General features: G+C 40.3%; 1 protein-coding gene across 1 annotated transcript in view; it reads right to left on the reverse strand.

The window, feature by feature from the left end:
• The window catches only part of CCBE1 (collagen and calcium binding EGF domains 1), a 96,063-nt gene extending 80,129 nt beyond the window's left edge, over positions 1-15,934 (reverse strand). The window contains exons 1-2 of the mRNA XM_015653581.1: positions 15,814-15,934; positions 15,584-15,664 (exon numbers count right to left, since the gene is read on the reverse strand). Coding sequence (XP_015509067.1) covers positions 15,584-15,664; positions 15,814-15,914 — 182 coding nt within the window. The 5' untranslated portion in view covers positions 15,915-15,934. The remainder of the gene's footprint in view (positions 1-15,583; positions 15,665-15,813) is intronic.
• Between the last annotated feature and the right edge of the window lie 8 nt (positions 15,935-15,942).

Below are 15,942 nucleotides of genomic sequence, written 5' to 3' on the forward strand. Positions count from 1 at the left end.
ACCACTTCCCTCTTGCCATCACATGGCTGTCCCTGTTTCTGAAAGCCTTGTGCCAGGTATACCTCCTCATCCTGGCAAGTTAATGACCAATATTAGTCAGGCTCTTCCAGCTGAGGTCCTGTCAAGGGTTTGCACAGTAGTATCAAAAATTTCTCACTACTACTGAAAAGACTTCACCCCACAGAGGCTGTGGCACCACACTTATCTTTTTCTTTTCCATTTTCTGGTTGTCCAGTAACCAAACCTTTCCTCCTGTGCCTTGCCCACCTGCTAAGCTTCTTACTTGCAATGCCATCTCCTTAAAGAGACAATTGCCCCAACACTCACACTAGACCAGATAAATTTATTTTACCTATAAAAGGCTGCCTCTTTAAGGATACATGGAAAAGCAAATGCTTTAGGTAATCCCTGCTGGGGATCAATTCCTGCCAAGTTTAGACCACTATTTATTTTCTTTCATTTCCAGACATTTAAGTACCAGAGGCGATGATCCACCAAGCAAGAGTGTTAGAAAAGCACAAACATTCCAGCGATTGCATATATTCCTCTAAGAAAACACTGGAGAAAGTCTGAGTGGAGTGACATCTCTGAAGCAGACAGAACATGCAGTTTTCTCTCCTGAGATGCATATCCTTTGGCTCAGATGACAGAACAAGGAGCACTTCAGAGAAACTCACAGTTCTGGGTACCCCAAGGAAAACACTCTGTTTTTATCTGAATTCTAACAAGAAGTCCAGGGTTTTCAAAGACACATTTCTCCCCTTATTTATTCAAGTTAATGGACTTTTTCCTTGTTGCTGCCATGACAGACTAGCGGTTTCAAGGGTGCTTGTCTTGCATCTCTACATTTCCAACTCTACAAGTCCCAGAAAAATGATCCACAATTAACTTTCTGCTCAAAATCAAAATGACAAATGCATTTTTACATTTGTGATCAGATCCATGTCTTTAATTTCCTCTCAGACTCACTGCATGATACCATGTCACACAGCATGGAACAAGGACAGAATAATCCTGCCATGTTCTGATGCTGGCAGGGCTTTCCTCCTGGGCATATCCAATTCCTGCTTTGGCAGACTTACACACTCCCCAGATTCCTGATAAGGCTGAAGTGTTTTCCACCTCTCTGCTCACTTGAAGCACAGCTTTAGCAAAGTTATGGTATTTGCAAGCAAATAAAAAAAATAAATTTGAGGCAACTTTGCAGGGATCTGCACGAAACTTTGTGAGTTAAGGTGACACATCTAGGAAGGGAAAAATGCAGGCTTGTAATAAAAACCACTGCTGAGCTTCCTGGATAATTAACAAGGGAAAAGAGAGAGTATGTTCTACCTTGGCATCTGGAAGGAGCACACACAAAATTAAGCATCTTTTCTACTCTCTGCAGCTCAAGGATGTTGATAAATGCAGGATAATTAAGAGAACTGAGAAAGTGATGTGAAAGTGGGAGAATACAGAGCATCCTCCTATTTTACCTGACAAGGATATTGAACACAGACTTGATCATATTCTAAAATCATATTTGTGACCTGTTGGTTTTGTTTTGTTTTTCACGTAAGCAAGTTGCAAAGTTCTGCCACATACCAGAATTAACCACTCCTTCCTAATCCTTTTATTCCAAGTACCCTCTACTTGAGCACAGGTTCTCAGATGATACATAGGCATCAGACTCCTGCAAACTCAATGGTTTGAAGCGTCCAACTGGTTTGATCATCCATCTCCTAGGCATCACAGGGCTAAAAATAAACTTCCAATGATCTTAACAGGACAGGGATAAAAATACAAAGTCTCAGAGTTTGCAGTAAAGACACATCAGTTCAACAAAGATTTACAACTTTTTAGAATAATAGCATATATTTTATTTATTTATTTAGAAGCATCCCAGAAGTGCTGACTATCCAAACAAATTATGTGAGGAACCTGGGTTTTGCTGGGTTTTTCTTGGGGCTTTTCCTCTTGCTATTTTTTATTCCTTTAATCTTGCATAATCAGCAATCAAAAATAACTTTAAAATTCTATGGTGAGACAGAAGAGTTCTAAAAAAACCAGAATGTAATTACTCATACATAACAATTGCTGAGTTAGATGATTCATTGTTAAATACAATCAAATTACTTCATCCTGATGGGAACTGGGAGACCTCACAAAAGTTGAATTTCAGGGGTGAAACATGATTTTCGCCATCATTTAAAGCAGTGTAAATAGAATAATTAGCATAAATAGCATAAATCATATCTAGAGAAGTCAAATCAAATCCAGTGGAACTATATCCAAGTTGCACTAGTGGTGCAAAACAGGTTTGACTCTAGCTAATTTTTTTGTACACAGGCACTAAACGCAAACACAACGTAGTCAAGATCTCTTGGATGAGAGAGTAATTTATGCACCATTTTTATGTGTATATGTTATCATAGCTCAGCCTAAATTTCTTCCAAGAGAATACATACTTTGCCATTACAGACAGCTTAGAGATTGTCAGAACCTTTCTAACTTCAACAGCTGAGATGGTAAGTTTATAAATAATTTCGTTTTGTTATGGTTTTCCGCTCTATACTGTAAAAGGAAAACGTCAGGATGGCTAATCCTCCATCTAAACATCAACTTTATAAAGGGAATGATGAAACTTCCAAATGTAGCCTATGAATTACCTCAGCAGAGCAGTTAACATAAAAATACATTGTGGAAAATTTACTGTTTAAGAAGGAAATTTATAAAATGAAATTGTATGAACATCAGTATGAAAAAATGCAAACAAAAGGCAGCAGGTGTCTGTGCCGCTCAAAGTCTTTCAAATATGTGCATTTAGTCTGAGTAAAGCAGGCAGATAATCTGCCATGCTTTATGTATGTGCTAGCAAATAATGAAAAACATCTTGCATCTACTTGTAAAACTTGTATTTCAGCAAGGAGGGCTGCAAAAAAAAAAACACGTTCTGCCCAGTAAACTAAGCTGCATTTCATAAAGGCATCATGAAATGTTTCAGGGAGTCTTTCAAATGGGGAATGCTTTCCTGCAATGCAGTAAAAGATGGAAAAGCACCTCCAAAGACAAACAACTTCATTTTGTCTTCAGGAACAAGGAAAAACTTGGAATTATTAAAAATCTGTCATTTAGCCCTTTTAAGAATAAAACTTATTTATAATAGAAGCTAGCATCTACTTCTGTATTTATCAAGAGTCTGTTTCTCCAAATAAACCTTCCACATCAATGTACTTTTTCGTGCATACAAACAGGCTTACGAACTACAGTTTTCCTACAAAAAAAAAATCAGAATTAAGATATTTATTCAGATATTTTTATTCAGATATTGATATCCAGCTGCAGAACACCAGTTTGACACTTGACGTCCAAACCCTTATTTTGGGAGTCTCTGCTTTTCTCTGCCATTATCATTGGGTAGTTTGGGATGATGTAAGGGTACATGGTCCGAGTCTTCCCCTTAGCAGCCTGACATGGAAATCAGGGATGTGGTTAGGATCAGTTCTAAAACTCATGTTCTCAAGCTTTTGCCACAAATATCAACCACATGCCTACAGAGCAAGACATCACACAGCCATTTCCAGTTCTCTGCTGCTTTGCAGCTCTTTTCCACATGCATCCCATTGAAGCAGGCAGGATATTAAATCTTTTGAAACACTTAATCTTCTCACAACGGAGACTGGATTTCAGTAATAAACACTTGCAGTAATTTTTCATCCTTTGGGCCATTATATTTCCAAGAAGCAAGGTCAAGATGGCATTTAATAAAAGGGTTGCTAGATTTGTTTGGTTCTTTCTTCCAAAATAGAAGTCTTACAGAGGCAAGCAACAAATGGAACAACATGGAATACAGCCAGGGTCTTCAGACCTACTACACAATTAAGAGGAATCTGAACACAGAAAAGTTTCCCCTCTAATTCCATCCTGAAGATATATTTGTCCTGTATTAAATCTTTGTCAAGTCCTTGAGGAAAATTTCTTGGAAGAGTTTTCTTTTCATTGGAACTACTTATAGCTGTAATGGCTGTAAGGTCAATGAAAATGTTTGAAGTCTACTTTTACTGGTATTTAAAAATATCCAGAGGTCTATATTGCAAACAAGGATGTATAAATAAGTATATGTGTATTTTTGCCATTGTTCCTGACTACTTGTTTTCTACTGCTCTTTTCACTCTGCCACAGTTATTTTCACTGGAGATGTTCCAGTGATGTACCATGAGCTTACTCCCACTGTGGAAATACTCTGGATACTTTTGAAACATAAGAAAACATCTCAAAAATCTAATTTGTCTCTTGGTGGATATGAAAAAAATATACTTTTAAAAATGAACATTTTTTTTCGTTTTATCTCAAACAGTAGTATTTTGTTGAACTGGAATGACAGCAAATCAGCAAAGTAAACAAAGTCTAGCAAGTTATTCGAACATTTGATTTACAACAATCTTCTCTGCTTTAACAGGAATGCTACATCTTCAGCATAAGCTTTCAGGTTCTCTTTCTTCCCTGTGAGGCATAAATTAGGCTTTTCCCTCCATTTATACAGGTGGAGAATTAGATAATACTGACATCCAATAGAAAACTTCAGTGGGTAACTGAAAGCAGAATTTGGCATGATACAGCTCCTTGAGGAGCAGAGAAATGGAGCCCAGGACCTAGAACTTGACTCCTGGCAAGCCACTCCTAAGGTTAAACCCCATTGCCCCCCTGGATCACAGTGCCCTCACCGATGCAAATCTGGAGGGGCACTGTCCAGGACCCTTCCAGGCACGGTCAATAAAACCGCAAATTCAAGTATGGGTCAGCGTGAGGACAACAAACAGCACAAACAAGACTCCAGCCAAGAATCTCAGCCTGGAAAACCAGGCAGAGAATTCGCTTTGTTGGTAAGATGCATTCAATCTGCTTTAACATCTTTCTGCATTCTTGGTTTTTTTTTTTTTTTTTGTGGAATGCTAAGAATAATTATGAAGAATTCCCCAACTGACGCACTTTGGTGTAGGTCCAGGGAAGTCAGTAGAGCTATGGAAATGCAAACCTCTGCAAATCTTTTCATACGACCTCTTCAGTACCCATGTAAGGACCAGGAGAGATATCTTTTAACAGAGGTGAGCTTCTAAGAAAAATCAAAAAGGGGCCAGTCCTGCAAACACATTTATAAGGTGTTCTTAAGCTCTTGTGCAACACAAAGAAATTTCTACAGGAAAAAGGGCCTAATTTAAGATTAAACACAAGGAGAAGGTTTAATTACGCATGGAATTTACTTCAAACCCAGAGGAGATTCAGGTATGCAGATCTGTCTTTATAAAACTTTGTGGATAAAGCTCTTTGCTGAGGTTATATGACAGCAAAATTTCCATTTCTCTTTAAGAAGTTTCACAGCTAAGAGGAAATATCATATTAGCTTGCTATGAAGGGTAACTCTTTCCCTTTCTCCTCATTGACCACATATGATGAAAAGAACTGGAGCCTGGACTCCTAAAGCAGACTCTGAACAGAAATGTCTGAAAACTGGGAAGTATCAGATTGTCCCAATTCCCTCTGTCATCCCTAATTCACTGTGCATCGATGGAAAGTGGAAATGTAAGGATCCAAAGTGTGACGCTGAGCAGGACAACACCCTTAGAATAGCATGTTCTATGTCTTCTGGTTTGCTTTTAGACAACCTAGAAGGTGAGCAGGATAAGGTAGAATAAAAATGAATCCCATGTTCTCTATTTCTAATTACATTCCCTTTTCCATTTTATGTTTCTTAATTTTAAAATGAGAGGAGCTTGAAATGAATGCTTTTGCATGAAAACTCTAAAAAAACCCCAGACCCCACCAAATTAAAAACAAAACCCCACAAACTAAACAACAAACAACAAAGAAACAAACAAAACAAAGAAGTAAAAAGTCCCAAACCAAACAAACAACAAAAAAGAAAACACAAATACCCCCAATGACCTATTTGCTATAGGCTCCTTAACTTGCCTGGCCCCCAGGGAAGCCCAGTAGAGGAGACATACACTTACCTCAGGGAAAACAAAACAAACCAAAAACACCCTAATAAACTTTTAAAATCCAAATATACATCAAAACAACCTTCATACAACTGGCTGAGCAAACATACTATTATGCACACAAGCAGGCCATTAAGTAACATATGAAGAAGTCAATGTCTGTGGCACCACAAGAGTCACAGTCTGAGCCACCACTTGCCCTTAGACTGTCCAGGCCACTGTGCAGACCAAGAGTTGGGTACATCATGCTGCAGAATTCCAAAGATCAGCCCAGACTGCCAGCATTGTCAGTCTGCCACAGCTCCTTACTCCTGCCTCAGGATGTTAAAAGCACATATTCCCAGCAGGTTTAAGCATTTACCGAACAGTAGCTCTAGTCACGGTCCCTCAAGTCTCTTTCTCACTCTCCACTTCTCAACCACTAAAAACTACCAAAAACCCTGTTCTCACCTGTTTTTTTTCCTCTTCCCACAGATGCTGTTTTAAAGATTAAATTATTTTCCCTTTGGCTATTTTTGTTTCAACTCTCCAAGGCAATAATCTCTAAACTAAGGGGTTTTGTCAGAATTCCAGAGAGCAGTGTTTAGGAAACGACACCACTATTTTGGTGCAGCTATGATAATAAACTTTTTAGTGAAAATTGAGTATGATAATAACAACTTATTGAGTAGGCAAGATGTCCAGTTTACAACATACATTAAATGTGTTGAATGGGATCACAGAAATATTAACATTCCAAAGAGACACTGGAGCTCTGGGCAGGAAGTTATTTATTTCTTTACAAAGAAAAAATGCATCCAATAAAGTTATTTTCTCTGTCTTATACAATGAGTTTGGAGCACATTTTTTTCCTAGGTATACTTTCACAAATTTCTGTATTTTCAGTATTTGTCAATTTCTTGTGGAGTATTATTGTAATAATGTATTTCTTCACCCATTTTGAAGACTGAACAGTGTAACTTCTTGGACTTGCACACTTTGTTACAGAGAATTAGGTGGTCAGCCTTCTTCCTTGAGGGTTGATAATGAGATGAAGAAGCAAACATGAACACTGGTGTTTTACACTGGAAGGTATGCACAAATAATTTTTCAATAGGAAGAGAAATAATATGCTTGCTAGCCCAGATGAATACTGTCTTATAGTTCTCCAAACTCATGCTCTACAACAACTTGCCATTATATAATAAGCTATAATAAGCTTATTCATTTTTCAAAAAATGATCCATTTAAAAACTTGGATTATAGCTTTGATTTTGAATTTCTTTCCCACTTAAAACACTGTCTGCACCACTTTATCTCCCAGTTCATTTGAAAAGGATGGAGAAGACTTCCGTTTAATGTGTGTTTATAACTGAATGGCTGCTAAAATTAATACTATTAATACAAACATTGTGTATTTCACCTCATTTCAATTACAGCCCAGATCGTCAAGTAAAACAAATGTGGTTAGAATTTGAAACTAACAAAGAAACTCAGAAGAAATTATTTACAATAGCTGGATGTATGCTAAATGCTTGATGGACTTGTACTTATTTTTTGAACCAGGATCAGCAACAAAATCAACACAACACAATGGAAAACACTCTTTAAGGGAGAAGGATTTTCCAAACACTAAGCTCTGAGATTACTGTCTAAAACTGAAATTGTTTTTCTCCTCAACTGTTAAATGGAGCTACTCTCGAGGACAAAATGCAAACAAAATGCTTTCTTTTACTAGGCCAAGAAGAAATCAAATCAGCACTGTATGGATTCTGCTTTCCATTGTTTCTGCTTACAATTGGAACCACATAGAAGAACTGGCAAAGTTGAGCAGCAGAGTGACATTTGCTACTGTTAGTTTACAAAAGAAGCCCCTATTAGTCTGAAAACTGAAACCAAGCAAACAGAAAATGGACACACAGGGAAAAAAAATCTGAGCAGTCTTTGGGGAAAGCTTTTTTTTTTTTTTACAGTAAATCAAAGTCAGCTTTGCTTGTTTGGGGTGGTGGGCACAATTAAAAAGAGGAATCCTGGAATGACCCATCTGGTCTATATGAGATGTAAGCAACACAAGGTCTCCAGAGAAGAGAGACCAGTCTCCCTGTCACTGACTGGTGACAAAGCCCTGTGCCATCCCCAACAGCTCCAGCTGCAGTGAGATGGGCACTGAACACTCAGCAATGACTCACACTTGGAGACAAAAGTCATTTCAGGACTCAGGGCACTGAGGTGGAGGCAAAACCAAAATATTAAACTCAAGACTGTGAGAATTCAGCACAATCTCAGTGAAACCCAAAATAACACCTGCCCCAAATGACCAGCACTGCACAAGTGTGAGTACAATCTGAAATGAGATCCATCTCAGGTACAGTGAAACTGCTTATCTGTACTTCAACATCAGGCATCTCCCTCATACCTGCTCCATGTGACCTTGCTCCCCATATACAGTAATTTGGCTTCCACATATGCAATGACAGAAAAACAGGCCAGCACAGCAGAGGCCTCAAAAAACCTGTTGTTCACATGTTCCTTGTACTGGGCAATGGTTTTCACTGCAGAATACAGGCAATCTTGTCTTACCTGGGATCTCTAGCAAGCCTGGTCTACTTTTTCACAAGTAGTTTAAATATTTCATGCTCGTCTACTTCCCAAAAACTCTTTGTTATGACAAAGAGTACAGGCAATCTTAACAGAGCAAGGACTGAAAGGGAAATTCAAATATCTGCCTGTAAATTCTCCCTCTTGCCCCTGCACAGACACACACTTTACAGAGAGGGACAGAGAGAGAGAGAGAGATTATCCAGACTGAGGAAGGAAGGAAGGGGAGAGGCTGTCAAGGGAAGATGCATCAGCGCCTGTAGCTTAGCTCCAAGTCTAGTTGGGAGAACAGGAATCCTCCCAGGGGGGCATGCATGTGGGTTTTTGTCTGATTTTGGCTGATGTTTTGTTTTTATGGGTTCAACTTAAATAGAAGCCTGGAAGCATTTAAATTATACTTCTTTGGGGAGTGATTACCTCCCTTCTGTCACACACGAATCTGTCACACAAACCACCACCAAGATGGAACTTTTGTTTTTTTATAGCTATATCAGCTCTTTTTTCTGCTTGGTCCATGCCCCTGGGTGTTTTGTCCTTCCTCTTCACTGCTGCTCTATATCTTTATCCTTCCATTCCTGCCTTTTCTGTCTTGCCTGTTTTGTCTGCAGTAAGTACAGCATAACTCAGCTCAATGGGTGTCTACCACAATGGGAGCAGTAATACAAGTATTAATAACATCCTGCTGTTAGCAGGAGAGACTACAATCACTTCTTTAAGGACAAAACAGCCTGACCTTAGGGAACATATACAATACTTAAGATAATTACAAACGTCATGTTCCCTTTGGCGGCCTATTTTTATTACCTATTTCGTATCAGCCATGGGAGGCCCTGGGGCTACTATTTTGTTTGTCTGGAGTCTCTGAGCTAGACGACATGGCCAGGAAAGTCAGTTCATATTTAACCCTATATTCTGTAGATGAAAACCATAATGCAAAGCACCTGGGTTTCATTATCAATCAAACCACCAAGTAGGGCACTTATCATAAAGCTCTCAGCTCGCCAGTTCTAAAATTCTCCAAACTGCTTTGATGTGAACATCAAAAAACTCCTGGACTACATGAACGACCACTTGCCTGACCTCATCCTTTAATTAGCACATCGTACCTGAGAGCACCACTCACAGTAATTATGCAGCATTCCTTAAGACCATTTATTAAATTGTCTCATGTTGGAGTGAATTGGCTGTACAGAGGAGACACTACACAGGAAACCCACAGGAACACCATGCTTTGCTGCAGAAGTCTCTGCTGCAGCCAGTATTATCCACATCTGCTGAGATCTCAGGTGTCCCTAACATCACCAAAATCCAGAAATAATTAGCTTTCTTGTTCTTAGCACCTGAGACAGAAAAGTGGCACAGAAAGTTATGACCACTCAAATGTGGTATGGAAGCCTACAGACAAACGTGTGGCATTGGTGTTACCCTTAACCAGCAGATATTCACGGTGTGCCTCAGTAGCTCTGAGCAATCTGTTCCTTTGGCAATCACAGCAAAGCAAAATGAATGAAATTGAGGACTGAGTGCAGTCAGAACCATACAACTTGAAGGTGCTACTTCCAAAGGAATAGTGGGAAAAAAAAAATCTAGGAAAGCTAGGAAGAATGTCTTGGCACCATTGTAGCATATGCTGTTTTGTAAAAAAAGTATTGTATTGCAGAAAATTTTATTCATAGATATGTACAAAGTTCTACCTGTGATGGAAATTCCCTGGTAGATTTTTTTTTTTTAATGTGTATATATATATATGTCTATTCTGTGTGTTTCATTTTCTGAAACCAATACAAAATTTGAAATCGTATTCTCTCTAAATTTTCAACAAAATTCTACTCTGGAGTGCATTTCTCTTCAAGATAACTGGAGATTAGGCAGTAGCTTGCTCTAATCAGGTTAGTTTCTTGTTTAACTGTTATATAATTTATTGTTTGGGGCTCTTTCAATGATATGGAATAGTCAGCAAAACTTCAGAGAGGAAATGCAATAGCAACTATAAAAAAGAAATTTATGAAAAGTAAAGTCAGAAGATAAGATGACCGAACATTATCCCTGCTTACTCCAGCTGAAAGCTCCAGAACTATATACAGCAATTTTTTTTTCATGTTGGAAAGCTCTGCTACATGCTTGCTGAGTATCTGGGAACCAGGAATTGCATATGGTCCCCAAGGGCATATTAGTGAAAGTGCTGATCTTTGTGAAACAGCTACAATCCAACTTATTTGAAATTACTTTTATCTCTTAAGAATGTGCAAAATGATACAGTCTATAAAAATAGTAGGCTTCACCAGCAGTATCAGCATTGAAGAGGGTAAAAAGAAATTCTTTTTGAGGCCTGTGATCTCTGTTTAGCATCAGAACAAAGTTGGGTATAAATATATACCCATTCTCTTTCACAATACATTTGCATTGTCTTTTTGTTATGAAGTGTAGAACAATTTTTAACAGCATAATTTGAAACCTAAAGTGCTGGAAGGGCCTGTGCAAAATACTTGTAGCTGCCATCTATCAGATGAAGAAGCTGACAACCTACTCTGAAATGTGTTCTTCCTATTTAAAAGACCTTTCTTCCAAAATACTAAAAAAAAACCCCAAAGTTACAGATTAAGTTCTAAACCAAGATTTACGTCCCACAACGTGGGGCTTGTTTGGAGATATATGTAAATATTTGGCTCATCTTTACAAAGATTTCACCATCATTAGCTAGAATTGTTCTGCTCAGCACCCTAATTCTGAACTGTTTACTCCTTGGGGGTCCTGCAGAAGGAAGGATCAGGAGCAGTCTCTATCACAATACACGCAAAATTAGGTTATAACATGTCCTTGCTCGATTCATTTTCAGCAAAAAATGCAGGAGACTACTTATGGTGATGTCAGAGAAAGAAGGATACCATGTCAATAGTCTATTTGTTTTAAAAATAATCAGTTTTGTCAACTAATTTAGACTAACATTTTCATCTGAATAAAACAAAAAAAACCCAAATCTTCCCTTAGCCCATGAAGGCGATGGCTAAAGTGTTTTTCTTGGCTGTGCAAATCCAGGTTCAAATTTTTGTCTGCCTGATTTACTCTTGCTGGTTTCCTTAATTTAACATTTTATATAAATTTTCTCAGGAGGACCAAGACTATTTATTTTTCTGTCAACTTACAACAATATTTAAGTGGCTAGTAGGCAAAGAGATGGGCACGGTCAGGCAATAATAATATTCGCACTTTCCCACAGTTCGTTCTTGAATCTTTCTACAGTTTCTAGCAGCTTCACAACTAGCATGTCTCTGTTAAGTATGTATATTGAATAATTCTGAATAATTCACTACACTCTCTGAATTCTAGCTGAGTAAAAATATTTATCTCTCCTAATATACAACAGTTACTGTGCTGATCAAGTTTTCTGTTTTTTAGAAAGGGAGAAACTCCAATTAATGAATTGTACCAGATTAGACACTGATCCTTCTGAACTTGGGGGTGACATAACCACTACCACCCCCTTAGGGAATGCAGCTCCACAATCAGGCTGAAACAGGGGGATACCTGTCCCAGATCCTGCTTTTCCTTCTGGACCAGAGCAGGAAAAAACATACAGGAGCACTGCTTAAAATGGAAACGAAGGAAGGATGCACAAACTGACTTCTCACAGGTACTGGAGAAAAACACAACTTTTGTGTAGTTTTTCAAGCCAACAAAGAGTTTACAAGTCTGTCTGAGAGCCAAACAGGTTAACATCACATACAAATAACTGGAGAAGACAGTAACAGGAGACCAGGGCTTCATATTCTCATGCTGCCCAAATTTCCTAAAATTTGATGAAATTTTTGCATACAGTAGGAATTCAGTCTTATTGGGCCATACCACTATGAAAAGAGCTGCAGAAATTCTTCTCCATACCTACCTGATTGGGTTATTAGTACTGGGTACTTTGTGCAGTTACATACAAAAGTTTAAATGAGATCTCCACAGAAAAGATTTTGTATAACCTCCCTCTGCTTTTTGCATCTGTTCCTCTGTACTCTTATGAAAACAAATACGGAGGACATTTACAAAAAAAATACAAATCAAACTAAACGAAGAGACAGACTGCACACATTCAAAAGAAAAAAAAAAAATACATCTGATTGTGTACGTGGTTGCTATGACCACAGGGAAAAATGCCAATATATTCTCAGTGCTTGGTCCCACTTCTGGCTTGGCCCTCCACTTGGATCATCTTTAATCGTGAGTAAATCTGGTTAAAAAAAATAAAATCAAGAAAGACTTTTTGTGATGAAAAGATGCTATTTTTACTGAAGTGCTCTAAAAACATTCTGATTTTCATGACAAATTCCAGCAGGAGGAATAAAAGGATGAAATTATTTTCCATCAAGCATTTTAGTCAGGAATTTTTATGTCTAACTTCATATGCATTCCTTATTTTATTTAACTAATTGCACAACAGATCACCAGTGGTGGTGCATGTTGCCTTATGCCTGCTGTGTTATGATATAATCCATTTAGGATAAATTTTGTGTCAATTTGTGTAATTTCTACAGAAAATCTACTTTGACCTAGAAAAGAAGTTAGGTGTGTCTGCTAATAGTAAATAGAAGCTGACATTAACTATCCCTTTATCTACCTCTAACAATGTTTATAAATTACATAACTATTGTCATTATGAAATACTATGAAAAAGATGTCTAGGAAGATTAAAAATGAAATGTTGTAAGAATAAATTCTAGAACACCAGAATCAAGTTTATCTGAAACCTGGAGTGAAAGCTCCTAAAAGCCACAGCTGAGTTTCCACCAAGCTGAAGGTCTTTTAGTGTTGCTTGTCATTCCAGGGATGAAAACTGAATCCTTAAGTTATGAATGTCCTATGAAACAAAATCTGCCTTGAGGCACCACAGGATTAGTCAACACTTGCAAGTTTCCTGTCGTCTTGTTAACAGCCTCAACCTCAAAATATTAATGAATCTTACATTAAAAATGTTCTGCCAGGGGTGATCCCATGTGCCTGCTGAGAGCACACCTTGCTACCAGGAGCAATGCTGTTCTGCCCCTGGGGCTCACCACCTCGGGTGATGCTGCAGGTCCGTGCCAGCGCGTGGCACAGCTGCCAGCACACTGCAGCTCACGTCTGTGTGTGGTGCAGAGCTGCTCTGCTGAGCAGAGCTGCTCCCTCTCAGACTTGCTGTCCTGCTCTTGTGTGTGGACATGAAAGAAACCTCACAGGATGGGGAATGGAGCCCTCACCAAAGCCTAAAGGTTAAACCTTAAAAATGCGTGATTACACAGAAATGGATTTTTTTCTTTTTTAAAGCAAGGGAGACATGGAAGTCATAAATAGACAAAATGTTTGAACTAAAACAACCAAGAGTTCAGTGCAGCAATTTGAAAATCCTCATCCACACAGGCTGTGCGGACTTGTGACAGTGAATATCACTTGGGATTGTGCAGAGGCAGAGCTGGGGAGGGAGGGAGGGAGGATCATCACAACCAGAGCCCAAAGGTCAGAAATACCTCAGGAAGGATGAAAGCAAGCACAAGTGGGACTTGGCAGCTGGACAGAGTCCTGCTTTCTTTGCACAGTGGTCCACAGCAGCCAGAGGAGCTTGTGTAGTCCTCCTCTGTGACACACAAAGCAGAATCAATTTCCTCAGATGGATTTTGGGGCTTGCACAAAGGAGCCAGATGGTCATGTGTGTGCTGCCTTATGCAGCTCCCACTCTGGCTTCTTCATTCAAAAACTCCCCACTCAGAACAGTCTCTGCCCTCAGTGCCCCCCCAAATCAGAGAAATGCTGCAGGTTGAACCAAGTACCTGCAAAACCTACACACTGTCTCTCTCCAAAATGTGTTGCCACTGGGTGCTACAGAAGTGCTTGTAAGAGGGCTCTGCCTCACCTTCACAGGGAGAGGAGAGAGAGAAAATACGGGATACAGGGAAGGGTGGTCTCCATTCCAGGGACTCCAGAGCCTGGGAAGAAGAGAATGCTGCTAAGAACTGGGCAGTAGCAGGACACTGTCCCAGGTGGCTATGGCTACTTGAGGGCATGAACAAGCCTGAGAGCACAGGAGAGGGACAACACTGCTGTGCCGTGTGTCTGCAGCTCTTTGGAACTAATGCCAAAGAGAAGAGATGGACAATCCCTGTAACACTTTCTACATGTGTTACCATATTTTTGGGATAGAGAAGTGGCTTCCTGCCACATGCAAACATACACACACAAACAGAGCACAGTTCCCTCCACAAAGCAACCTCTCACAAGAAGCAGTGTTCATACATGAAACATCTTGTCTGTGCGGATGAGGCTAACCTGAGGGCATCCGTGAAGGGATACGTGTGTGCTCATACTTTGTGTACAGCTCTTCAAAAAAGCACATCCACTGTCAACTGCTCAGCACAGCTGTCATCATTTTGATGTCATCATCAAAACAGATGATGTTTCTCAAACACACAGCTGAAAAATTAAAACTCATTAGATTCATCTTACTTCATCTGAGAGCCTTCTGCCGAGTTTCTCTGCCAAAGCTGGTTGCTGATGAAGTTACTCATTCTAAGAGTGTGATTCATCTACCTAACTTAGATATCTTTTGTGCAGCACAAATCCGGACCATCTCATTGATTATCCTGCAACTGATGCAGGTGTAGCTCCAGTGTGGTCCCGTTCACCCAGGTCAGAGGAAGCCTCTCTCACCGCATCAAAAACTGCCAGTGGCTTCGGTACAGCAATGAGAACCACACGCGCCCTCTCCAGCGGTGTCTCGGAGGTGACGCTTGCAGCGAGTTACCGAAACCCTTCCCTGGGACAGCCGCAGGACTTGCCGGGGGAGATGCGGAACGCGGAGGGGATGTAAGCAAGTTACCTGCTCCGCGGTCCGCGGGCTGGAGGGAATGCCGGGGTGGGCTAGCACAGAGCAGGGGAGAGACAAACAGCTGCCACGGCTGCTGTTCCTGCGCCTGACACCCACACGCGTGTGTCCCCCGCTGCCCTCCCCGCGGACACGCCTGAGCCCCGCGCCCCCTCTGTCCCCCGTCCTCCGCGGCCGCGGCGCTCACCTGAAGCAGGTGGTGAGCTCTCCCGTGGGTTTCAGGCAGGGGTACCGGGTGGTGGCGATTTTGTTCTCGGAGCAAACCTCCCTGCAAGGCGGGGAGTCGGAGCATTAAAAAAAACAAAACAAAAAAAAACAAACAAAAAACCCCCAAAAATCCAAAAGATAAGAAAAGAAAAAGAAGGCGGTGGATGGGGAGGAAACGCACAGAAACAGCCTCGCTATCGCAACACCCACCTGTCGCCGTCCTGCGGCTCCTCCCGGTAGGTCCAGGCGTGTCCCAGCGCCAGGAGCAGCAGCAGCCGGAGCGGGGCCAGGCTGCCGGCCGGCCGCCCCATCGGGCCGTCGCTCCCCTCCGCGCCGCTC

The sequence above is a fragment of the Parus major genome, chromosome Z (assembly GCF_001522545.3).
Source record: "Parus major isolate Abel chromosome Z, Parus_major1.1, whole genome shotgun sequence".
NCBI classification, from domain to species: domain Eukaryota; kingdom Metazoa; phylum Chordata; class Aves; order Passeriformes; family Paridae; genus Parus; species Parus major.